General features: G+C 36.6%; 3 protein-coding genes across 6 annotated transcripts; 1 reads left to right on the top strand and 2 right to left on the bottom strand.

Moving 5' to 3' along the window:
* Positions 1-847: 847 nt before the first annotated feature.
* LOC120774937 (sorting nexin-25) lies at positions 848-8503 on the bottom strand. Its single transcript, XM_040104817.1, has 13 exons — positions 7282-8503; positions 6881-6977; positions 6668-6802; positions 6255-6431; positions 5842-6014; positions 5530-5778; positions 5100-5257; positions 4305-5033; positions 3248-3424; positions 3050-3187; positions 2585-2982; positions 1490-1772; positions 848-1428 (listed from the first exon to the last, which is right to left on the bottom strand). The coding sequence occupies exons 1-13, from the start codon at positions 7568-7570 to the stop codon at positions 1138-1140; spliced, it is 3294 nt and encodes a 1097-aa protein (XP_039960751.1). The 5' UTR covers positions 7571-8503; the 3' UTR covers positions 848-1137.
* A 961-nt stretch (positions 8504-9464) lies between these two features.
* On the top strand, positions 9465-19340 carry LOC120773511 (anaphase-promoting complex subunit 1). The gene is made up of 18 exons (XM_040102462.1): positions 9465-9643; positions 9709-10078; positions 10137-10322; positions 10385-10840; positions 10904-11027; positions 11097-11252; positions 11388-11580; positions 11644-11834; positions 11926-12033; positions 12089-12698; positions 12792-13052; positions 13117-13279; positions 13759-14835; positions 14942-15482; positions 15562-16017; positions 16203-16457; positions 16520-16847; positions 18055-19340. Exons 1-18 carry the CDS (start codon positions 9620-9622, stop codon positions 18487-18489), a joined length of 5934 nt encoding a protein of 1977 aa, XP_039958396.1. The 5' UTR covers positions 9465-9619; the 3' UTR covers positions 18490-19340.
* Positions 19341-19487: 147 nt separating this feature from the next.
* LOC120773512 (P3 protein-like) lies at positions 19488-24337 on the bottom strand. Of its 4 annotated transcripts, none has more exons than XM_040102466.1 (4): positions 23759-24337; positions 23317-23698; positions 20126-20949; positions 19488-20066 (listed from the first exon to the last, which is right to left on the bottom strand). In XM_040102466.1, the coding sequence occupies exons 2-4, from the start codon at positions 23543-23545 to the stop codon at positions 19743-19745; spliced, it is 1377 nt and encodes a 458-aa protein (XP_039958400.1). In that variant the 5' UTR covers positions 23546-23698; positions 23759-24337; the 3' UTR covers positions 19488-19742. The 4 variants fall into 4 exon arrangements, with proteins under 4 accessions (XP_039958400.1, XP_039958399.1, XP_039958401.1 ...); XM_040102465.1 differs by having other exon boundaries at positions 23763-24337; XM_040102467.1 differs by having other exon boundaries at positions 23317-23592; positions 23763-24337.
* Between the last annotated feature and the right edge of the window lie 355 nt (positions 24338-24692).

The raw sequence follows: 24692 nt of genomic DNA, 5'->3' as shown, positions 1-24692 counted from the left end.
TTTATAATCCCGAAAATTTTAATTAAAAATAAATTTAAATTTTTTACTAGATTGAAAATATTTAATGCCAAATACCGGATTTAAAAACGAGAAATAAATTAAATATACGCGGGGTTGAAAATAATGCATTAAAAAAATAATTGAATAGATTTTGATATTTTTTCTTTATTTTTCAATCTAAATACGGGATTAAAAATTTAAAAAAATTCAAATCCAGGTTTAAAAAACAATAAAAAAAATTTATCCCACATACCGGATTAAAAAAAAATAATCCCAACTACCGTATTGAAAATTAAAAATTTGAATCCCAAGCGCAAAATGCAAAAAATAATACTACCTGGTTGCAAGTATACGTATGTACATATATAAATAAAATTTTTATTTTTATTTCCAAATTGCAATATTAGTGCTGAACTTTCAGTTTTTAATTCCTAATTGAAACTTTAATTCCGAATTGAAAGTTTAAAATTAAATTAAATTTATAATTAATTTTTAAAATTAAATTAAATTTATAATAAATTTGTAATTTAATTTATAATAAAATGTATGTTAAACTTTCAATTTTTTAAAACCAAATAGAAAATTTTAATATCTAATTCAAGTTTTTTTAATTAAAAAATTTGCAACCCTGTATTGGATAAATTAATGAGTCAAAATAAAATTAAAAAAACAATATTTTCAACAAAGAAATTCAAAAGAATATACACAAGACATATTTAAAACTTGAAAAAAAAATCGTCACATTTACAGTTAAAAATCAAAAATAATATCTTCGCACAGAAAATTGTCATATTTCATAGAAATTAATTAATTATCACTAAAAAACGTTAGTTTATAAACACATACATATGTATATAAGAGATTTAATAGCGGGTTTTGACATAAATGAGTGTAGATGCAGTAAAAAGGAGCCAAGCGCTTTGAATAATCACATTTTCTTAATATATTACCACCTAAAAGTTTAAAGCCATATATGGTCACTTAGTATATACATACATACATACATATTGCGTATATATAATGCCCTTAGAAGTAATGTTGTATATTTTGGTTGTAAAATTGTTTTCTTTTTTTTACTACTTTGGTGCTAAATTTGTTTCTTTGCTTTGTTTTCACTTTTGCTTTTGCTTATAAACACTATTTACCATTGGCGAAGTGATGTTGTTGAAATTGCAAAGGTTGTGGCTTTTCGTATGGTTGTTGGTATGTTGTGTGCAGCTGATTGTTATTACTACTGCCACCACTGCCTGCTGCAGCCGCCGCAGCTGCTGTTGTTGTTGTCGATGTGATCAAAGTAGTAGCGGCATGACTGTAGTTGGTTGAGCCCGCTGACGCCGTTGTGTTGTGGTGTGCGGCCGATTTCGCACCCGGCAGTTTTAGCTGACGTATCTCGGGGAAAAATTCGATCATAAGAATTTCAAGCAATTCCTGTAGGTGATTGGAGTACAGAATGTTTCACGAAAACAAGAAAAATTGCATTTGGACTCACATAAAAAAGTTGCTTGTTGTATGTGGGATTTTGCATCGCTTCAAAGACTTTCAGCACACCATGTTTAGCCGTTTGTGCGCCCACTAGATTGCACAGCACCTCAGGTATATGGTCCATTAGCAAGTCCTTGGCAGCGTTGCGTGTCATTTCCTTGATGTCGTCCGAACGTACGGGATACGAAGAGGCCAGCACGCCACCGGGCCAAAAGGATTTTAATATGGCGGAGAAGTAATAGTGCAGCATCGATTCCTCAAACAAATAGGCAACCGATTCGCGAATTTGTCTGGAAGAAAGGCCGAACAAAATCAAATGCTTGTAAGGAAAACTTTTCTATTTGACAAAATATCTTCACGACATTTTACATCAATTATTCCTCCAAAGCAACAAAATCTCTGGAGAAATTGTTCAGATCGGATACTATTACATATATCGGGTGATTTTTTAAGAGCTTGATAACTTTTTTTTAAAAAAAACGCATAAAATTTGCAAAATCTCATCGGTTCTTTATTTGAAACGTTAGATTGGTTCATGACATTTACTTTTTGAAGATAATTTCATTTAAATGTTGACTCATGTGGTTTCAACAAGATGGCGCTACATGCCACACAGCTCGCGATTCTATGGCCATTTTGAGGGAAAACTTCGGAGAACAATTCATCTCAAGAAATGGACCCGTAAGTTGGCCACCAAGATCATGCGATTTAACGCCTTTAGACTATTTTTGTGGGGCTACGTCAAGTCTAAAGTCTACAGAAATAAGCCAGCAACTATTCCAGCTTTGGAAGACAACATTTCCGAAGAAATTCGGGCTATTCCGGCCGAAATGCTCGAAAAAGTTGCCCAAAATTGGACTTTCCGAATGGACCACCGCGGTCAACATTTAAATGAAATTATCTTCAAAAAGTAAATGTCATGAACCAATCTAACGTTTCAAATAAAGAACCGATGAGATTTTGCAAATTTTATGCGTTTTTTTTTAAAAAAAAGTTATCAAGCTCTTAAAAAATCACCCGATAGATGTCTTAGAAACTGATCGTTTGTTAAGGATTTTATAGCTTTTTTTCGTATAATATTTTTCCACATTTATTTTCTTACCTATTTATTGTTCGGCCATAGGTGATCTGCACAAACGATATCAAACTCTTGCGCAACCACTTGAAAACACCACCCATGTCGAAAATTTCGCCCAGCAAAGCATATAATGGTTCCGCTATGGAGTCTTTGCTATCTAAATCAGCTAAAAGCTTTGTGTCCACACTGGGATCCCCCTCCAGATAAGTCGAAATATCTTCATCATCACGATGTAAACCCCAAAAGGGATCATTCGCCTTGCTTAATTCACCGGCCTTCGCAGCGTCACTCTTGAACAAAGTGGACAATGAGAATTTCGATTTTTTCGGTGAGGGCAACGTCTGTTTGAGATGTTCCGAACTGGGGCTGAGAAAGCTGTAAATAGCTTCGCTGCCATTTAAATGATCGTCCTCCAGTATGAACTGGTGTTTCAAAAGAAAAAAATTAAATAATTAATTTTACAACAACAACAGTGCTAGTTGTATTTACATTTAAAAATTTCTGTATTTGTCCTTTAGCCTTTTCGAGCGCGTGGCGATCATTTTTCAGAAAGAAAAATTTGAAGTTCGTTGGCAGATCGAGCGATTTAATATTTGAATTTACATGCCGAAGCTTGCGTTGTAACTCCTGAAAAGAAAATATTGAGGATTCAAGTATAAATATCGATGGCCTCTTCCTGCTACTCACATGCACTTGATTTAATGAACGCATCACGACCCAACCACTGGATATCGCACCCGGGCGGGCATACAGACCACCAGCCTTACCTGAACTGCTGCTGTTTTCGGCAGAGCGCGGCATATTGATGTCCTCATCAACATGCACTAGTATCATAAATTGCAAAGACTCTTTCTCGTCAGAAATCTAGAATATAGACGTTGTTGTACACATTGGAAATTAGTAACAAAAAAAATAAAAAATATATACAAAAATTTAAAAAGAGTATACAAATATGTAATAAAAAAAGTAAAAAAATATATTAAAAAATATAAAAAATAAAAAAAATATAAAAAAAAAAAAAAAAAAAAAAAAAAATTTAAAAAAAAATATATATAAAAAATTTTAAAAAAATGTAAAAAAAAATAAATAAAAAAAATTTTTAAAAAAAAAAAATAAAAATTTAAAAAAATAATAAAAAATTAAAAAATAAAAAAATAAAAATATTAAAAAAAAATAAAAAATATGTAAAAATATCTTATATATAATATATTAAAAAGTAAAGTTAAAAAAAATTAAAACAAATAACAATATTAAAAAAATAAAAATATTAACAAAATAAAAAAATATGTAAAAAATATATATGTACATATATAAAAAAATTAAAAAAATAAAAAGAAATTTAAAATTTTAAGAGAAGGAATTAAAAAAAACAATAAAGAATATATGAAAAATTATATAAAACAAGATATATAAATTTATTTAAAAGGTTTATAGCACTAATTAAAAAAAAAATATAAAAAATTATTAATTTTTTTATTTAAAAAAATATTTCAAAATTATAATTTTTTTAATAAAATTTTGTTAAACAAAATATAATAAACTAGTTTAAAAAATAAATATAACAAATTATCAATTTTTTTATAAAAAAGTATATAAAAAATTATCAATTTTTTTATTTAAAAAAAATATAAAAATTATATATTTGATTAAAAAATATATAAAAATTATAATTTTTTTAATAATTAAATTTTGTGGCACAAAATTAATAAAAAATAACGAAAGCGTTTACTTATACCAGGCCTACCTCCACGCTTTGCAGCGTCGCCTTCCACTTGCCCAAATGCTCAGTCCATGCATCCGTACGTTTCAGATGCGTCTCCGTTTGTCGTTTTTCATTTTTCAACCACTCCATCTCCTTCTCCAATATCTGCAACACCTTGGACTCAGGCTTCACCGAACATTTCAGCGCATCCAAAGCTTGACTCTTCTTATCTATGCGCTCCTGCAGCTGTTCGAGCTTGCGACGCGCATACGACGTATGCGCTGCCACATCCAATGTTGTATTAGCACCGTCTACACCCTCAAGTGCAGTATTTGACTCGTCCGCTGCAGCATCGCTACCGTTGATTGTACGCAGCAATAAGGTGGGATCTTTAAAATCTTCCGAGTTGAGCGCCTCACGCAGTTGCCGATATTGTTCGCTCAGCACAAATGAGGCGTAATACTTTTCTTCTAAGCTTTTTAAGATATTCTTTTGTATGTCATAAAATATATCGGGACCCGTGTCGCCGAGCAGAAATGTTTCTATAAGTTTGCGTTCATGTTTGTCTATCTGGATTTCGGGCTTTGGCACGCGTATGTAAGTGTAGAAAATTTCCGTACCCAATTGGTGCCAAGCAGATTTATGCGAATGTTTCAATTCCTCTACGGCCAAATAAAAACCAACGAGTGCACTGGCCTTTAGCGGTTCCAAAAATAGGGTTAAGTAACGGCGTCCAACTGCGGTGCTTAAGACTTCAATGAGTGATAAGTCCTATAATAGTTAAATAATTTTGTCAATTCGTTTGTGAGGTGGTAATAAAACTGTAAATTATTTTACCACATCACTGGTATAGTTGCCGTTCCAACCGTACTTGGACAAATTTTTCTCACACTGCGCTTTGGCAAATGTCAGCTGCTGCACATAACGTTTCAAACGCACAGCGGCATTCATTTCCGATTTCGACAGACTGTGATCGTCGGTGTCGGGATCAAGTCCTAAAATTAAATCATTATTAGTATGTATAAAAACAAAAAATTATGAAAAAAAAAATTATGTATTAAAAAATTTAAAAAAAAATATTTAAAAAAATAGTACAAAAAAAAATATTAAAAAAAAATATTTAAAAAATTAAAAAAAAAAAAATTTAAAAAAATTAAAAAAAAATAATAAAAAAATATTTTTAATTTTTTAATAAATAATAAAATTTGTATAAAAATAAAAAAATTAAAATAAATAAATATTTATAATCACTCAACCAGCCACACACCTTTGGCACGTTGTAAATTTTGTATTGTTGTCGCATGCATCAGATCATTTACTATACTCTTCCGTATTAACGACAACTCCTCCAAATTGCCTGCATTGTTTATGATTTTTAAGAAGTCTTCAAAGCTTGCTGCATACTCGTAACTGCGTTTACTAATGGCAGCCGCTGCAAGGCGTGTCTCGATATTTTGTACAATTTTCTGATTGATGTAATCCGGTGATGTGAGCATTTTTATCAATGGAAAGAATACTGCAAATGCAATGGAAAATGTTAATAAACAATAAAAAAGATTTAACAGCAATTTATACAAACTTTTATAAGAGAGTATCTCGCTAAGTAGCACTTTAAGCGGTGGTAGTGAGTAGCCGCGTGGCAGTAAAAGAATTATCATAATTTCACTAAGCCTGCGCAGAAACTTTAATTCCGTATCCTCATCCACCAGATACGAATTGGTGGAGAACACAAGTGGATTGCCGGTTTCAGCGCTAATAAGGATGAAAAGTTAAGCTTATTAAAATTAATTTTTAAGGTTAAGCGTACATAAAAGTTGAGTGAACATGAGAAAGCATTAACTTCAGTTGCACCGAAGCTATAATAGTATATATATTCTACGTTTACTTCTGGGCATAAAAACCTTGTTCAGGTATACAAATCTAATAGAATTTAGTCATAATATAAACACTATAAATTCATTCTCATTCTGACACAAGAAATATAAAACTTACGTTCTTGCTTCCGCTATCCGTATTTTCTCTAAATGCACCGTGACACGATTCACCATATCCACAGCTATAATCTTAGCTGCATCAATTTTCAAGCCACGATTGTGTAACTTTTGTATCGCATTCCAAAAGTCTTCGCGCACAATATCGTTCATCAATTTCGGTTGAGTTACCACGTGACTAAAGGGGGTAAAGTGTAAAATTACAAATATGTATACATTAAATTTACTTGAAACAAAGCAGGTGACATATGGAACAAAGGTATATGATAAGCACAGCGCAATATTTAAAGAAGCTCATTTAAAGATTGAGTCATGCCATTATTGTTTAAAGAAATGTGGCACCAATGGAACACATAGTCACGCTGTTAACATGTGTCAACCATTGGTATGCGCAAATATTAGCATGGAACATACCCCAGCCAATGGGTCATAAAGTCGCGTAGGACATATTCAATAATCTGCTGCAGCTGCAAGTCCACAGTTTTTCCAAAGATAAGTGGTAAATTTGATGCATTCTTAATGGGAATGGGCAGGTCGAAAATGCTGCTCCTTGAATTTAAAAAAATACAAAATAAATATAGACATATAGAACATACTAAATGTTTTTTTGGTAAAATTTGCACTTACTTCGTTGCATTGTAAAGAATGTTTGTTGGTTCACGTTTCGGTGGCGGCGTCTCTGTGCTCGTAAATATGTAGTGCACGTATACTGTGCCTGCCACAGCTGTGAATTAAGAATATAATTAAATAAATTATGTATTTTTCCAGTTTGAAGAATGTGTGGTTGAAATAAATGCCGTTAACTAGCAATCACTTCAACTCAATTTAAATATTTTTGATTCGATTATGAAAGTGATATACGAGCAGAAGCGCAACCGCACAAAAGTACAATTTGATGCCACGTAATATGACTGATAAGCCTGAAAATTGATACACTAAACAAAAATTAAACAACTGGGGCGTTGCACAGACGCTTTGATAGTAAATCTACATACTTACATACATACTAGTAAATATTTTACACTCACCTGCTATCACTAGAAACGAGGAATATATGAAGAATATGAAGAAAAAGAAAAATGCCGGGTAGTACCAAATGATGGCTAATAGCGTCAGCACAGCTGCGGAAGTGATTACCTTCCAATTCAGTTGTAGCAAACGTAAAGCGCGCGTAGCCAAAAGGAATGCGTTGCGTTTGGTTAGTTTGCCGGTGCTTAGTATGTGCCATGTAGACAGTGGTGATGACGTTGTCAACGATGCAGTTGCAGCGGACGTCGGCAGCGGATCGATGGGAAACAACGGTCGATCAAGGGTCATTTTGAGGCGGCGTTGCGCCAACGGTAGTTGACGTGTTGTGCTATCTCACAGCGACCTAGTTGTCAGTCAGGTGATTTATTGCTATGAAAGTTTTTACTTTTTAATATTTGATAACGTTGATTGCACGCATTGTACAAAACGGCCTTGTCACTGTCGATTGTGGATTATAGCAGGTGCTGTGTCACACGTTCGCCTACCAACATATGTACGGACATATGTATGCGTGTATACAGCAGAACATACAGCAGCAATATTTCAGCAGCCGTTGTACAGAAGTTATTTTATTTAATAATTCTTTAACTTAATAAAATCTAACTAATGTTAGTTTTCGTCAATAATTTCTTTAAACACAGTTAGATGTACTACGAGTATATAAGCACCTTAAGTAGGCAACAAGTTGACAAATTGGCACAATCTGCTAAAATGTTGTGGGCGTCGACGCGGACAGCAGTTGTCGTTGTGTCAGCCTCCCAGTTCCTCAAAGTAACTGTGTACATTCATATATATTTACATATACATATAAGTATATATTTATCGCATTAAACTTCCTGGTAAAAAATCTTGAAACTCAGCGCTGCAGCTTTACATACTAGGCTTGATTATCCTCTACATTTTTTTATTATTGCGTTTTAAATATCCATTTACTTCCGCTTCCGATTAAAATTTAGTTCGTATTTACGTCTGAAACGCTTATTTGCTCTTTTTATGTTGGACTTAGATAACAAATCAGACTGAATCATTCACTAATCATCACAACATAAGTTTCTTTTCACTAGCTGTTCATTAATAGTACCAATTTTTATGTGCGCACTTCTCTTTTCATGGGAACTCGCCCGATGACTACTTCACTGATTTCTGTTACGGATTTAATTGCCCTACCACTTAAAATTCTGATTGACTCCAATAGAAGACGAGCTGAAAATTTTTTACAATCAAGTGATTTGCGAAGGACGTACGAAACAAAAACGATAAAATGCGAAAATGTAGCTAATAAGAAAATGTCAGAGAGCAGAATGTGTGAGCAAAACGCAGAGCCCGTGTTTTTGTTCCAATTTTGTTTGTATTTCAGATTCGTAACTTTCGCGCCAATTTGAATAAACGATTTATTTACTTAAGATGGCGCTGTCGTCCTTGTGATATTGCTTTCGTAATTTTCGTAAACAAGACGGAAAATGTGCAGAAAGAAGATTAAAATAAAAGTGTAAAAGATAGATCAAATAAACCCTGCGCGAAATAATTTGTTCATGAGAGAAAAAATGAAAATATTAAGGTAAACTCCTACTACTACTATAAGTAAAAAATTTCTTCGGCTAGTTTGAAAAAGTAATCTATTATTCCTTGTATGTTTTATCCTGTTTATGCAATTACATTTGTGTCATTTTGTCTCCTTCTATGCTACCTTTTACAGGTGTTGTTTTGGTTGGCAGTATGACATACATGGATTATCGAATCTGTATACAGACTGTTAGATCTAACAAATGCATTTGTTTCCGAATATGTTAGCTGAATATTAGCTCTGCTATCCATATCTGTTAGCGATTGTGCAATCTTCTTATTGCTTTTATTTATTTATAATTCGTGTGACAATTTCTCTTGCGTATTTTGATATTCTCAAACACATTCAATCTTTGAATGCAAAACAATAGGTAAGAATAAGGTTTTATAAATTCATTGTTTTATTAATGAGTGCCTGGTACATAAATAAAAAGCATATTTATGTTTTAGAATTTATTAAGAAGATCTTTGAATAATGTGTTTGTGCTATACATTTATATATTCTTTTTATTAGAAACCCCTACAACTCACATATGGGTTAATGTGCAAACATTCATTGCGAAATTACAAATCGAACAGAACTGTGAAAATTGAAAATTTGTTAACAATTATCACTTGCCGGGAAACAACAAAAAACAATAAATACATCTACAATATCTAAACTAACGCTATTTTCAACAGGATTCATTCTGTGAAATACCTAAAAGCGTTTGAATTTTATTTAATCCCTAACAAACTGGAAATTTCGCAAATCTGGATGAAACTAGCGAAGTTATGATTGCCGCCTCTGAACCTTTGGTGAGACGATAAATAAAGTAAAGTTTAAAAATAAATAAATATATTATATTATTATTTTTATGTAGGAGTTCATTCCTCGGGGTCGACAGGCGGTTGAGGAGCATCCGGGTCCCACCGATGTAAAAGCGCACAATCACTTGTCCACAGAACATGTGCTCCTACAACGCATGCAGAATGTAAATATTTCCGCATCGGATGAGCATAATGAATTTTGGTGTGTGCGCGAAATTTTCGAGGATTTGAATGAAGATATAGCCGGAGTTCGTGGCAATCAGTCAACAAATGTTCAATGCGACAAAGATGAAGGTGACAATAAAGCATATTTGCAACAGCAACAACGTGCTGCATATGCGGACGTCGATTATATGTGCGAGTATCTTGTTAATTCCGAAGAGGAATTGTATGTGAAAAAGAACACGGCAGTGTGGACAAAAGGTGCTGGTGATAATAAATACTTTAAATCCTATTTCTTAATTAATGTTCAATTAAACAGGCTTACTAGATGAGAATGGCGTTATGCCGCGTTTATGCTTCACCTGTGAGACCCCAATTAAATTTGCTTTCTTCTGCAGTAAAGCATTTGTGATAGGCAAGCGCGATGCACGTAGCAAAAATACAGCTTCTACCAGAAAGTCAAATACCGAACAGGAAGAAGACTTCAGCGCAATTTGCCTAATTGGTAGATAACCTCACATAATTGTGTATATTATTTAAAATATATTTATAAATTTTAATATGTAGATCAAACAGCTCTCCACATTTACTGTAGTAATGGTGAGGATTATCTCTGCAATCTCGAATTTCCGGTGTCGCATGTGTGGCCCACATCGTTCGGCATTCTTTTGGAGAAGGTAGCGTCCAGTGCCATTATACAGAATACCGCAATTTCCATGCCACGTCTCTTCTCGCTCGCACATCCATTACAAGAAATTTGTCCCGTAATCTGTAAAACGCCTACAAATGTCGGTTATCTTGTCGAGTCCGACTACAATATAATATATACTTCGGAAAACTCAGATCTTGTGCTGTTGTATGACAATCGAATAGGAAAGCAATTTATATCACGATTACGTAAAGCGACCGAAGAGGAAATACAATATGTGGGCATACAAAATGAAACTGCACTTGGGGGCACGGTTGGTGGACTGCCGCAACACTCTTTAAATCGCGGTGCCGCTGGTGGTATTGGTGGAACAGGTAACTAATTTACTACTTAAAGATTTTATTTTAGTTTTTTGTAATCCAATTCTTATTGCTTAGCCACACCAAAACACAGCACCGCACATTTGGGACGCTCCAGCTTAGGTAATCCCAATTATTCCGCGCATATTGGCAAATTTTTGTCGAGCGCACATTCATTGAGTGGCGCGTTTGGGAATTTAAAGTAAATATATTTGCAAAATACATATAATAGCAGTAAATATTTGTTGTAATCGCTTTTTTTTGTATTTAGTCGTACCGCATCACCTTTAAATCATCTGCAGTCCACTATCGGCCAGCACTCTATATCAATGCAAGATATACGAAAAGTGGGTCAGGCGCAGCCCTCGAAGCCCATAGTACCGGAATTGTGTTTGGAACACATTTGGACTGAAAGCACATATGGAAAGTATGTATTTAAATGAAAGTATTTATTTTTATAAAACTTATTAAATTGTATATCTAAAATATTGTTATATTGTCTACCTAAAAAATTGTCATATTGTCTTCCTATTATTATTGCATTGTATTATATATCTATTAGCAATCGTGAATTCGGCGAAATCTCAAATCGTGCTTTTATACACACCGATTTGGTGGGACAAATATACTTTTGCTATTTGTTACCATTCTCCTGCAAGCTACAGCTAGTGCGTCTGGTTAATTATGGCACAAAAGAGCTAAAAATATCTAGTAAAACCTTAACTATACCAGCCAAGGATGCGGTGTCATTAAAGGTACTCGGAAGTTTTGTTAATTAATAATTGACTTACATTAATTAATGATTATTCGAACTGTAGCGTCTGCGCATGATCGCCGTTTTGGATCCATCCGGTAGTTTAATCTTGTATACAGGCGCAGTTATGGTGTCTAAAGTACATGTTGCCGCCGCAATGGCAAGTACTAGTGTATGCACGGGCAATGTGACGCCAACTACAAACGCAACAGCAAGTACGCTGGCCGGAAAATCACCAAACACATCGTTTCCTCGGTAAAATTTGTAATTTCAGTGTACAAAATATTTTTTTTTATATAGTAATGTTGACTTGATTTGTATACGCTTATGTATTACTTATTTTCAGACGTAGCAGCCTTTTGCCAACGATACAGAAACCCACCGATACAACGTTCGAAGAAGAATTACATCTGTTATCGCCTGTACATCCACTACAGCCACAATTCCCAAATCGGTAAGCCTGAACTTTCGTTTATATTTCTTAGAAAAACTTATATTGCCTTTTACAGCAAAAACAGCAACGTTTGCTTGAGTTTGCGAGATCCGGCTGGGAATCGTTTGACTTTGGTCTACCCATTTGGCAAAATGTATCGCATTGAATTACCACAAATTAATGAAACGAAATTCATTTCCCGTTGTATGGGTGCAATGCGTCGTATTTTGAATAGAGCACAATTCATGCAGCTAATAACCCGTTGGTATGGTGCACGCAATCCACCAGGGTCACGTGATTACAGCAGCGCACAAGAATGGGAAATTTTCCGAAATGTACTCATGGATCTGATGGGTTGCAGTGCAGCCACACATGAACCTACCACCAACACGTCATTTTCCTATAATGCTGACGAGCCGAAGAAGCGGCGTAAAAACGATGAAATTACCGAAGGTACTGCTGCTGATTGGGAATTTATGTTGGCTGTACTTAATGAAGATGTCAGCGGCTGTGTTAACGCTGACATAAAAATGGAAACGGAACCTGCTGCTGCGGCGGCGTGTAATATCGATGTGAGCGCGGGTTTGTTCAACAGCATACCGGCAATCTTCTATGGTTTACATATGTTGTATGAGGACTTTAAGCTGGATGAAACTATGCATGATTGTTTACCGCATTTGGTGAAGGTGAGTATTTAGTTTATATGTGTATTTATATTATTATACCTTGAACATGCTCAAATAATATCTTTATTCCATAACATTTATTACTTTTCACAGTTTCTGCATCAATTCGCGCTTGACATGCAACTGACCACTTATACATTTCATTATACCCTGGATTATCCACATTTGGTACACTCAACAAAGAAATTGTGCAAGTTTACAGAAGAACATGCCACACATATGAGCTCCAAAGGGCTGTTGCAAAGCGTTGCCCCAAGCGTTTATAAGCACTTGGAACATATTTTGCGCGGAAGAGACACATCGCAGTATACTTATGTGGAGGGACTGAACGACTTGAGTCGGAATGTGCTACAGGTATGTACAGGTTGGGTTGAATTTGAAAGATTTACTTTATTTTCCATGATTATTTTCTCTAAAGGTCATATCACTGATAATGCATGGCGCAGAGAGAATAAAAGATTGGATTAAACCGCTAGAATTCGCTGACTCGGTGCATTCCTACTATCCGAAACGACCTAAACGTTTTATATCCACGACTGTGCCGCGTGCCGAGCAAGTCATACAAATGCTGCTAAATATGAGTAAGTTTTTAAAATCCAGAAAGAAACCTCGGATACCATATAAAGTTATATAAATGATCGGCATGAGTCGTTTTAGCCATGTTCGTCTGTCTGAATCCACGCATACTAGTGCCTCGGTTTTTGAGATATCAATCTGAAAACTCGCACACCTTATTTTCTCCCTAAGAAGCTGCTCATTTCTTGGAATCGTCGATATCGGATCACTTTACGATAAAGCTGCCATACAAATTGTTAAATTAAAATAAAGTTCTTGTATGAAAAACTTTTTTATTTGACAAGATATCTTCAAAAAATTTTGCATAGATTATTGACCAAGGCAACACTACAATCTTCCAACATATTGTTCAGATCGGACTACTAAAGCATATAGCTGCAGTACAAGACTGACCGATCAAAATAAAGTTCACATTTTTTCTTCTTTATTTTTTTTTTAATATCAACTGCGCATAAGTTTCTAAGATCAATTTTATTACCAATAGATATTACACGTACCGACATCGAACGTCTGCCCGTCGCGCTACACCTCATCATCGCTGAATGTTTAGAGCAAGCACGTCTATCGCCGCCGATCGGTTGCTCAGCTGCCACTTATGAGTTGATTTTACGCACAGAATTAGTTGCACATGCGCTGTTGCAAGACGATTCACCTTCTAATGGTGTGTGTAGACCGCAACAAAAGTCACATGTTGATGCCGAGGACTCATTGTCGGCACGCTGTCCACCCGCCACGAACGGCATATCACACATGGAAGCCGCACTCGACGACGGCATGGATAATATAGATACTAAGTTGTTGAATTTACGCTTTCCCGATGATATGCGTATTGCCGAAGTGCGGCGCCTACTCACATCATCAGAGCCGGTGCTCATCGATATAGTGCAGAAACCCGGCATGACGGATCATCGTTTCATTGAGGAGCAGGAACGCCAATTATTCGCTTTGTGCAAGCGCACCATGGCGCTACCGCTGGGACGTGGCATGTTTACATTACGTACCTCCATACCGACACCCACCGAACTGATGCCTATACCGAAATTGTGTCTCTCCGGCAAGGAGCCTGTCAAGGGCGCCACAATTGAAATGCAACAAATTGAATTGCCACCAAATATGAGTCTCTGGCCGTCATTTCATAATGGTGTTGCGGCTGGTTTGAAAATTTCACCAAATGCGCGTGATGTTGACTCCACGTGGATTGTTTATAATAAACCGAAAGGTCAAGAAGATGTCTCCACGGAACATGCCGGCTTTCTTATGGGTCTTGGCCTTAATGGTCATCTCAAAACACTTTCGTTTATGAGTATTTATGAATATTTGGTGAAGTGTGAAGAGATGACGAGCGTCGGTTTACTCTTGGGCATTTCGGCAACACATCGGGGTACTATGGATACAACAACAACAAAACTTTTGAGCGTACATATTGAAGCATTATTGCCTACCACGGCGCTGGAGTTGGATATACCACAGAATATTCAGGTGGCTTCGTTGATGGGCATTGGATTTTTGTATCAGGGCTCCGCGAAGCGCCATATAGCCGAGGTTTTGCTACAGGAAGTGGGTAAGTGTTGAAGAAAAGTTTTATTATCGGTATTAAATTGGTACATTTAATGGATTAATTTTGTTTATCAATAATCACCGCTAACATTTAATTTCCACACCGACAGGTCGTCCACCCGGCCCTGAAATGGAGAACAGCGTTGAACGCGAATCGTATGCTTTAACCGCCGGTCTTGCCTTGGGCTTGGTAACTTTGGGACTTGGTGAATCGCCGGCCGGTTTACTTGATCTACAAATACCCGATACATTGCACTACTATATGGTCGGCGGTAATAAGCGACAGCTCAGCGGTTCACAAAAAGAGAAGTACAAATTGCCTTCGTTTCAAGTGCGCGAAGGCGACAACGTCAACATCGATGTAACTGCACCGGGTGCAACACTGGCGCTGGGTCTAATGTTCTTCAACACCGGCAATCGTGCCGTTGCCGAGTGGATGAATCCACCGAATACGCATTACCTACTCGATTTGGTACGACCCGACTTGCTCATGCTGCGCACCATAGCACGCGGCCTAATACTCTGGTCCGATATCAGGTCGGACGCGGATTGGTTGTTCGGACAGTTTCCGTCAAATTTCAAAATAGATCTTGAACGTCCCTACTATTGGGGTGATAAGTACGAAACGAGCGTTGATTATGAATCCGAAGCGTAAGTGCGATTACTCGATTTTGATAAAGCAGTCATATACAATTTAATTTGTGTCCATTCTGCAATTCTTTCCATACAGTCAAGCTTGGTGCAATGTCATTGCGGGCGCCTCATTCTGTATGGGTCTGAAATATGCTGGCAGCGAGAATCAGGAAGCCTTCAAAACCTTACATAAAGCATTGAAAACATTTATTGGTTTCCAAAGTAAGCATGTGTTCGAATTCGCTGGCTACACAACAGTGGAATGCTGTCTTATGGTTATTTTGATTTCCATATCCTTGGTATTCGCCGGTTCCGGTGACTTGGAAGTATTACGCATTATACGCTATTTGCGTTCGCGCATCAGTTTTCGTGATCGTTGTCGTGTCAATTATAATCCGAATGTTACATTCGGCTCGCAAATGGCTATACACATGTCGCTGGGCTTGTTGTTTTTGGGCGCCGGTCGTTATACCATTGCGAATACACCAGAAGCTGTAGCCGCGTTAATATGTGCCTTCTTCCCGAAATTCCCAAATCACAGTAACGATAATCGGTATGTATAAGTAGGGAGTAAACAGTACTAGAAAGTCTAAAAATTGCTTTGGGTAGACAAACGTGTATCAGTAATTGAATATTGATATTTTTAACCAAAGAAATTACTTTTTGTAAAAACTATTTACTTTTTATATTCTTATTATTATACCTCACTTTTACTTAATCCTCATTACACCGTTTCAGATATCATTTACAAGCCTTTCGTCACTTATATGTGCTGGCCGTCGAACCACGCCTCTTTCTGCCACGCGATATCGACACGAAGAAGTTGTGTCTCTGTCAGATATCAGTGCTGGAGGTGGGCAGCAAGGAGTTGCGTCGCCTACCGATGGCGCCTTGCATGCTGCCACCATTGCACACTTTGCAGAAGGTGATTGTAGACGATGCCAATTATTGGCCGGTTTGCTTTGAGAAGGAGCGCAATTGGGCGCAGTTGCTGTAGGTGTCACAGCCCACTTCTACGACTTCGTCAATTAATTAGTTATTTTTTATATCTATAGCAAAGCTTTGGAGAACTCTGCTTGCATAGACATCAAAAAACGTTCCGGTTGTCTTTCGCATCTCGAGGATCCCGATCGTCTGAAGAGTCTTTTCGCACAAACTCTTACCACCGAACAATATACGTGCTGGCATGTGAACGCTACCGCATTAGAGCGCTTCTCAAATGATCCATTCGTTACTAGTTTCACCGATCGCTTTCTACACATCGATGCAGAGATTATCACACAAGACGAGCTGCTCAAAATACAGCAGTTGACGATGCTCTTCTATAATGCTGTTATCAAGGATAAAATGCATGTGCTGCCCATTTATTTAACTACATTCAATGTGAGTGATTATATTTTTTCATAATTTATAATTTTCGAAAATTTTTGGTGCGTTGAGGCGAAGTGCTGAAAAATCTAAAAGTGACCGATTTTCTAGTTTTAACTTTTAATATAAAAAGAATCAAGTAAAAACGTTAATTTCGGTTGCAGCGAAGCTATAGTTTCTTCACAAATAAACAAGTTTTCATACAATAACTTGATTTTGATGGGTCAGTTTATATGGCAGCTATACGCTATAGTTGGTCGGATCTGAACAATATATTAGAAAATTGTACTGTGTCCTTAGACAAGAATCTATGCAAAATTTCGTGAAGATATCTTATGAAATAAGAAAGTTTTTCTTACATGAACTTGATTTTGATCGGTCAGTTTGTGTGGCAGCTATATGCTATAGTGGTCCGATCAAAACAATTTATTCGCAAAATGTAGCGTTGTTTTGAACAATAAACTATGCCAAATTTCCTGAAGATATCTTGTTAAAGAAAAAAGTTTTCCATAGAAGAACTCGATTTTGATCGGTTGGTTTATATGGCAGCTATATGCTATAGTAGTCCGATCTAAACAAGTTATTCGCAGAATATAGCGCTGACTTGGAGAATAATCTACGCCAAATTTCGTGAAGATATCTAGTGAAATAAAAAAGTTTTCCATACAAGAACTTGATTTCGATCGGTCAGTTTGTATGAAAGCTATATGCTATAGTGGTGCGATAACGGCGGTTCCGACAAATGAGGAGCCTTTTGGGGAGAAAACTATGTGTGCAAAATTTCAGATCAGATATCTTTTCACATAGACGTATGGTCATGTCTAAATCTGCTCGGCTATTATACATACATATGTACATATGTTTATTCTTTATAAGGTCTTCGACGGATGTCACAACTTGATGACAAACTCAATATAAGATGTTTAGAATATAAAAACTTATAACTGTAAGCGCTGTAGCCTAAGTCAACTACCTCGTTATATGTTCCCACGACAGTCGGGTCTAAGTAACCGGAACGGACACGGATTTGGATCTTTATCCGGCTAAGGACTCTTAACTCGGCACCATTCTCAAAATTTCTTTAGCACTGTTTCTCTGCCGCAACAACAACAACTACAACCTCTTTAGATTGTTGCTTTTGTTCACTAAAAATCCTTTAAACACATTTTTCTAAAAATCTGAAAAAATATAAATTTCTAATAATTTTCTTTTTTCCTTCCAGCTAATTCAACGCGTCCAACGCAAGCCCGAAGGCAACGATGTCTGGCAAATAAAACTAATCGACTTGTATATGGAAAAGTATAGACAAACGCACCTACTCCTGACCAGCGAATTGATGGGCGCACTACTCGAGAAATTTAAAGTGTTCATCGAAAATACACGTCGTGCAATGGCGTCCATTTTGCATAGCTTCATCAGCACCAGCGCACTTGAGCCAAGTATTATTAGCGAATTGTCAGAGGTGGAGCTGGCACGCCTCTATTCCGTGGTGAATTTCTATAATTTGACGCCGAATTTGTTGATTTTGGTTGATCTTAGCGGTACAGTTAACTACCTAAGGTATTTATACGAGTTCAAGAAGCTCAACTTGGACGTGCAAACCATACATTGTTTAATTAAAATATTGCTGCAAACCAGCAGCAACGAAGCTACTTAAAATTCAGTGAATTTGGAAAAGTAGCATAAAAGAAAAAATAATGCTTGTTATCAGTGCGAAGTTGATAATTTTTTTTTTATATTCAAATATAAATATTTATTGCACAAATACACTGCGTATGCGTAAAATCAGTCGCCGTGGGTTATACTTAAAAAAAAAAAGACAAAAATTAGTAATAAAATATTATAAAATACTGCCTACATTTAGGAGTTTTTGAAGGATGAGGTTTACCTAAACAGTAACAGACAAGTTGCCAACTCCCCTAATTTGACTCAAAAAGCATTATTAAACAACATTTATATAAGACATAAAAAAGTGATAAACTTCAGGACGGATTGTCGCTTAGAGATAAAATTGATGCTTATAACTTCAGTGAAATATTAGAAGGGCTGCGCTTAAAACTATACTTTCTGTCCAATCATAAATTCGGAAAACCATCTAATGCCTCGAAAAAAAATCTTTTCGGATATTATGATAAAAAAATACACCTCAAAATGGCTTAAAAAATCAAAATTAGTATAAAAAATCTTATTCCTTCGATTATTAGCTGACAAATATATATAGAGGGTCGAGTGAAAATTTCAACTCCATCGGTTCAGCTACTCGTTATGGACAAATTTTCCTCACCGACTCTGAATAAAGGTTTTGGAGAAAAACGCACTTAAAGTTTTGGGATCAGGCTACACTAAATTTTAAAAGTCTCTGTCTCGCTAACTATTTCCCGGATCGACTTCAACTTTACTGGTAATATTATCCAAAGCAAAGCAAAAAATTTGATTTTTTGAAATTCAATAGTAGATATAACTTCTTAAGTGAACATAGTCCTAACTAAACGATCGATTTTTTTTAACAAAAAAAGTTGTTGCCTACATTTAGGCTGCTGTTGAAAGAACGTAAAGTTGAAGTAAAACATTTAAACTTAAATAAAAAGCGTAATAATAACATATGTACAAAATACCGTAATATAAAATTAAAATATTATTTTGAAGGAAAATTGATATTTTTCAAAAACAGTTAACACGAAAACATTATATTTTTCGCAGCACGAAACCCAAAACAAGCAGTAAATATTTCTCGTCCTTTCAATTTGATCATCTCAAAAATATTGCACACTTTAAGCTGAAGTTAACATAACATAAAAAGACTGGTAAAACAAACATTTTCTGAAGTAATTCAAGCCAGGCGAAGAACGAACTGGAGAATGAGTAAATACATAGGAACGACAGCTTCAAATATCCGATGAATATAAACGACTAATATCTATGTGTAGGTGTATTGGTTGGTTGCGTCTCTGGCACGCCCTCCCGGATGCCACGTTCGGCACAACGCTTGTAAATATATAAGCCCAGCAGTGGAATTGGCGTTAATATAGCCACGGAGACGGGTATGACTGTGGTGAGATCGGCTTCTGGTTGTGGCAGACTGAAACGCAGCAGGAATATCGCTATGCCGGTGTTTTGGATGCCCGTCTCGATGGCAATGGTTAACGAATCAACAGAATTTCGACGCAAAGCCTTCGCCGCGCACCAAGCCAATATGTAGCCCGCCCAAGGCAACGCTAAACCGGCTACAATGATCTACAAAATTTCAAGAAGCAATTGGAGTTAAAGCTAATTGTTTCAAAATCGCAACTTACCTGCCAGGAGAACAACTCAAACAAGTAGAGATTTGTGATGATAGCAAAAATGATAATAAACAGTATGAGGCAGGTGGAAATCGGTTTGAGTAGACGCACCAGTATGCGTGTCAGGCGTGGCGACCAACGTTGTATGGCCAAACCGATGGCGAGCGGCACGACCAGCGATACCGCGAACGTGGCGATGTTTTCATAAGGCACAGTTATGTTTGCACGATCGAAAATCAGTTGACCGAGCGTAAAGATCCACAGTGGCATCATGCCGAAAGCGGCAAAATTGCTGATCGTTGTCATCAGCACGGAAAGATTAATATTACCACCCAAGATGACGGCCCATATGTTTGATGCGCCACCACTCGGCGAGACGCCCGTAAAGAAGAGACCCAACTGTAATTCTGGTGAGTCCGGAAAGATGAGCACACCCAAACCATAGCCGAGCAGTGGCATAATAATGAATTGCGTGAGAAAGCCAATAATGGGCGCCAATGGTCGTGTCAACAAAGCGCGTAGCACCGTTACATCCAAAGCAGCGCCAAAATTTATATACAACAATGAGACGAGCAGCGCCACGGAGCCGGTGAATATGTGATCGATGATACGCGTACGTCGTATAATCGTCAAATCGAGTGCGTCTTCTGCGCGTTCGCTGCTATTGACGCGACGCACATAGACTTTGGTAGAGCCGAGGAAGAGCGCATCGATGGTGACGTTGCCGCGCCAAGTGTGTGTGGTGGGACTTATAACATCAGCGGGTATGAGATGTTCCACACTGGCAAGATGTGGATTTTCACTTAAAACCTCAAATGAGGCATCCGTTGGTAGATCTGTAAAGGTAGATGTAAGAGAGTAATGGTTAATGAATGGTGTTGGCAATTCTTCGGTCTATAGTAGAAGACAAATTAACGGTTTACGGTAATAATGTTATTGTATTGAAATTTTGTCGGTAGATTTTACATATTTCTTCAATATCACAGTTTTTTTAATGACTAAATAGTTTAGATTAGGTGAGATCGCAGGGTTGATTCAATATCGATAAATCTGACCTGGACAGATATTCGTTCTTTGTGTTATCTGTAAACTACTAAAGGTGAATCAACAGATCCTCATAGATCGACGAAACGTTTTGAGCTTTCCACAAATTTATTGAGGTGGCTAGTATCAATCCTAGCAACTTCGCTAAATTCGCCGAAGATGTGTCCACCGATATATTTCAGTCTTAATCTGGTTACAGTCAGACAACAGAGAAGGACGTGACAAATTGATTCCACCTCGCAAAGAGCGTCCAACAGAATATTTAGCCAAAATTGGCGAAATTGAGCTAGTAGTTCGGAGGTTCTCTTACCAGAAGAGGACTGGGCCGGAGGGATCACGCAGTTGCACTAGTTCTGGTTGTTGACCAGCTCCTTGTTGAGCTCACTGGCGGTCCAAAGTTCCAAAGCCAGAACGCAAAGGTATCAGAAAACCAATCGCTTATAAGCGAATGAAATTTGAAAATAATCTAAGGCTTCATAGTTTCCAGCGCTTCCGTTGTGACCGGGCATCCATGCGAGTCTAATATGGAAGAAGCTTTAAGCTATTGCTTAAGAGTTCATGCACTCCTTAACTAGTTTTGAGCGCACTGTCAGTATAGCCGCTCGGCTATCAGAATGAATGTACACCTCTCTGTATGAAGCTGCACTTCGGAGCAGTACATCTACTGCTGCCTTGATAGCAGCCACCTTCGCTTAAAGGACGCTACAGTAGTCTGCAACTAAAGTTGATGGAGAGCTCCCTACAGTAGACTCCGATCTCAAGCAGGACCTCCGAGAAATGGTGTCTGACTGTGAGTAAACTTTTTCTATTTACCAAAAACTGTATTATTACAATAGATGAGCACACATAAAAATTTGATTTTTGAAAAAATTGTGGCTAAAAAAAGTAGCTTTTTGTGAAAAAATTTACACTTCAGAGTGGCTTAAAATTTTAAATTATCAAAAATCTTGTGAAACTGACTGAAAGCCAAACACTTCAGCCGTATCGGAGAACGCTATAAGAGAAAATTTCAAGGGTCGACACCGCAGTTTCAGTGAAATTTTCTCACCGACTCTGGAAAACGGGTTCAATATTGGGTAGTCGAAAAAGTCTTTTCGTATTTTGTCAATATATGTACATATGTATGTCGTTGTAGTCGTATATCTCCAAGGCTACCAATCACATTGTGTCATATAGTGTTGGAAACCTGAGATTTTAAGCTTCATTTAACAAAAAATAAATAAATTCGAGGAAGTTGAAAAGAAGTTACAGCTGTTCAAAAATGAGTGAAAATAATGAAGAAATTCGCTATATTTTGAAAATTTTGTATGAAAAAGGAAGAATGCCACGCAAACCACCAATGAAGTTTGTGAAGTTTAAGGAGACGATGCTGTATCAGTTCGTGTAGCACAACAATGTTTCGCTCGCTTCCGTCCTGGAAATTTCGAAATTTCGATTAACACTGATGGAATAATATCTCTAGCGGAAAAATGGCAAAAAGTGGTCGACCAAAAAGGTAAATATTTTTTTATTTATTTATTATTATAAATATAAAAAATAAGTCAAAATTTGACTGGAAATACGAAGAGACATTTTCGACTAACCAATATTTTGGGAGCCATTTACACCAAGTTAAAAAACCTTGCAAATACGTTCATATATCCGAAACTAATTGCCGGATCAACATGAAGTTTTCGAAGAATTTTATAAAAATTCGATGTTTTGAAATTTACGTGCGGGTTTAACCCTTTAAAGCAGAATTTCCCCTTCGACCTTCAGCTTTTCTGCGGTCATTAAGCAATTAATAATAAGTTAAAGAATCTAAATAAGCGAGTTATCATGCTGGAATTAGCTCCACTCTCTTTTCACTATAGAAAGGGCTTGATAAGAAATGTACGTGTTCGAAAGATAACTGCTAAAATCTTAAAATCTAAGGTGAGGCCTATCTAAGCCTACAAAACTGAAATCATTTATTTGCTGTTGCTTTTTTAAATATTTGCATGTGTATTTATAAGAACAAAAGCCATAATTACTGTTATTTTGTTTTTTGTTTTTATAATATTCGCTTTTGATTATAAACAATTATAATTTTTTTTTATGGCTATCACATAACCGCCGTAATTCACTCATTCTCTATTATAAAGCGTATAATATATGTATATCCATAAACACACTCATACCTGTGAGTTCCAACAACACCTCGCCACTCGTACCCATATGCAATTGCAGTTGTTGGGGAGTGAATTTAGCATGCCAGCTGGGGGCGGCTGCCCTCAAGTCGTGCTTGCTCTCCGCGCCCAATTTGTATGGTGTAACTTGTTGCACTGCTGTGTTGACTGTTGTTGTTGTAGCGAATGTGGAAATTGCAGCGAGAAAAGTGCCACAAAACAATATTGTATGGGAATACATCTTTTGCGCAATTTGATAATTCAACAGGTGATTTAAAGAGGTTTAAGCTATATACATAGTATGTACAATCATACATATGTGCATGTATACGTATATGTAAGCGCTAACAACACAAAAACAATCAAAACGCTCACTAATTCGCCAATTGTTACACTAAAAAGTTGTTAAAGATTTCTGTTGGTGGTGTGTGGGGACGTGTAGAATCACACATACATACATTTATAAGTATCTGTAAGTACACACTGCTTATCACACAATTCAGACGTTGGGTGGATAACTTGTAGATATAGTACTTATTTTTTATATTTCTTTACATTTCCTAACACTTCTACGAGAACTTCAAGACAATTTCAAAATTTACACAAGAGAAAGTAAATACAATAAGTCGCGTATAGGTAAAGTGAAAGAAATTAAATCACAACACAAAATGCCGAAAAACACGAAACGCAACGAAAATGTGTGCAAACACCGACGAAGCCAAGCTAAAGTCGCTACACCAGTAATTTAGTGAAAACAAACATTGAGCGCTTGTGCCGCTACACTGAGCCCGGATTGCGTGCGAGTTCTCCAGTTTAAAAAAAAAAGTACAAAAGTCACGAAATCACACTCAAAAATTGAACTCGTGTCCGTCTGCGCCAGGCATGCTTTCATGCTCTTTTGCTCAAACCTCCGTCGACCGGCAAGTAGCAGTAGTAAAATGCGAATGAAGGTCTTGCGAGTATTTGTGTCGTCACCGAGTGAGTACAGCACAATTGGACTAAATATTATTGAACATTCCGTCGCCACTAATATTTTATGAACACTGAAAACTATTAGCTGCTCTAGTTTAAAAGTAGCTACACCTTCGTCACGCAACTGCGATAACACAGAATCTATTTTTTGTACACGTTTTTGTTGTAGCCGGTTTCTCAGATAAGACTTTTATCTCTTTATGCTCTTTAAGATCGGCAAATAGTATATGAAGTGAGGTGTATGACACAAAAATAGAACAATAAATATGATTAGATGAAGAGCAATAACTCACGCACACTTCACTCGCCCTTGAACGCTTGGGGTTAGGTGATGATTAAAAGGTGTTTTGAAATTATTTTAAGGGGATATTCTACTCTAGAGGCATGCATTTCTAATATATTTTGAAAAAGACAGC

This window comes from Bactrocera tryoni, chromosome 4 (genome assembly GCF_016617805.1).
Source record: "Bactrocera tryoni isolate S06 chromosome 4, CSIRO_BtryS06_freeze2, whole genome shotgun sequence".
Taxonomy (NCBI): domain Eukaryota; kingdom Metazoa; phylum Arthropoda; class Insecta; order Diptera; family Tephritidae; genus Bactrocera; species Bactrocera tryoni.
The sequence above is the reverse complement of the archived record's forward strand: the minus strand, read 5'-3'. Positions and strand labels throughout refer to the sequence as shown.

Excerpts from the sequence above, each read along its gene's own strand:
- LOC120774937 (XM_040104817.1), bottom strand. The coding sequence starts at position 7,570 with ATGACCCTTGATCGACCGTTGTTTCCCATCGATCCGCTGCCGACGTCC. Across the intron at positions 6,432-6,667 it reads TTTATGACCCATTGGCTGGG|TCACGTGGTAACTCAACCGA; the intron begins GTATGTTCCATG and ends TACCCCCTTTAG. Across the intron at positions 1,773-2,584 it reads TATGGCCGAACAATAAATAG|ACAAATTCGCGAATCGGTTG; the intron begins GTAAGAAAATAA and ends CCTTTCTTCCAG.
- LOC120773511 (XM_040102462.1), top strand. The coding sequence starts at position 9,620 with ATGATTGCCGCCTCTGAACCTTTG. Across the intron at positions 9,644-9,708 it reads TTGCCGCCTCTGAACCTTTG|GAGTTCATTCCTCGGGGTCG; the intron begins GTGAGACGATAA and ends ATTTTTATGTAG. Across the intron at positions 10,079-10,136 it reads CACGGCAGTGTGGACAAAAG|GCTTACTAGATGAGAATGGC; the intron begins GTGCTGGTGATA and ends TCAATTAAACAG.
- LOC120773512 (XM_040102464.1), bottom strand. The coding sequence starts at position 23,545 with ATGTATTCCCATACAATATTGTTTTGTGGCACTTTTCTCGCTGCAATT. Across the intron at positions 20,950-23,316 it reads GGTGTTGTTGGAACTCACAG|ATCTACCAACGGATGCCTCA; the intron begins GTATGAGTGTGT and ends CTACCTTTACAG. Across the intron at positions 20,067-20,125 it reads TTGAGTTGTTCTCCTGGCAG|ATCATTGTAGCCGGTTTAGC; the intron begins GTAAGTTGCGAT and ends GAAATTTTGTAG.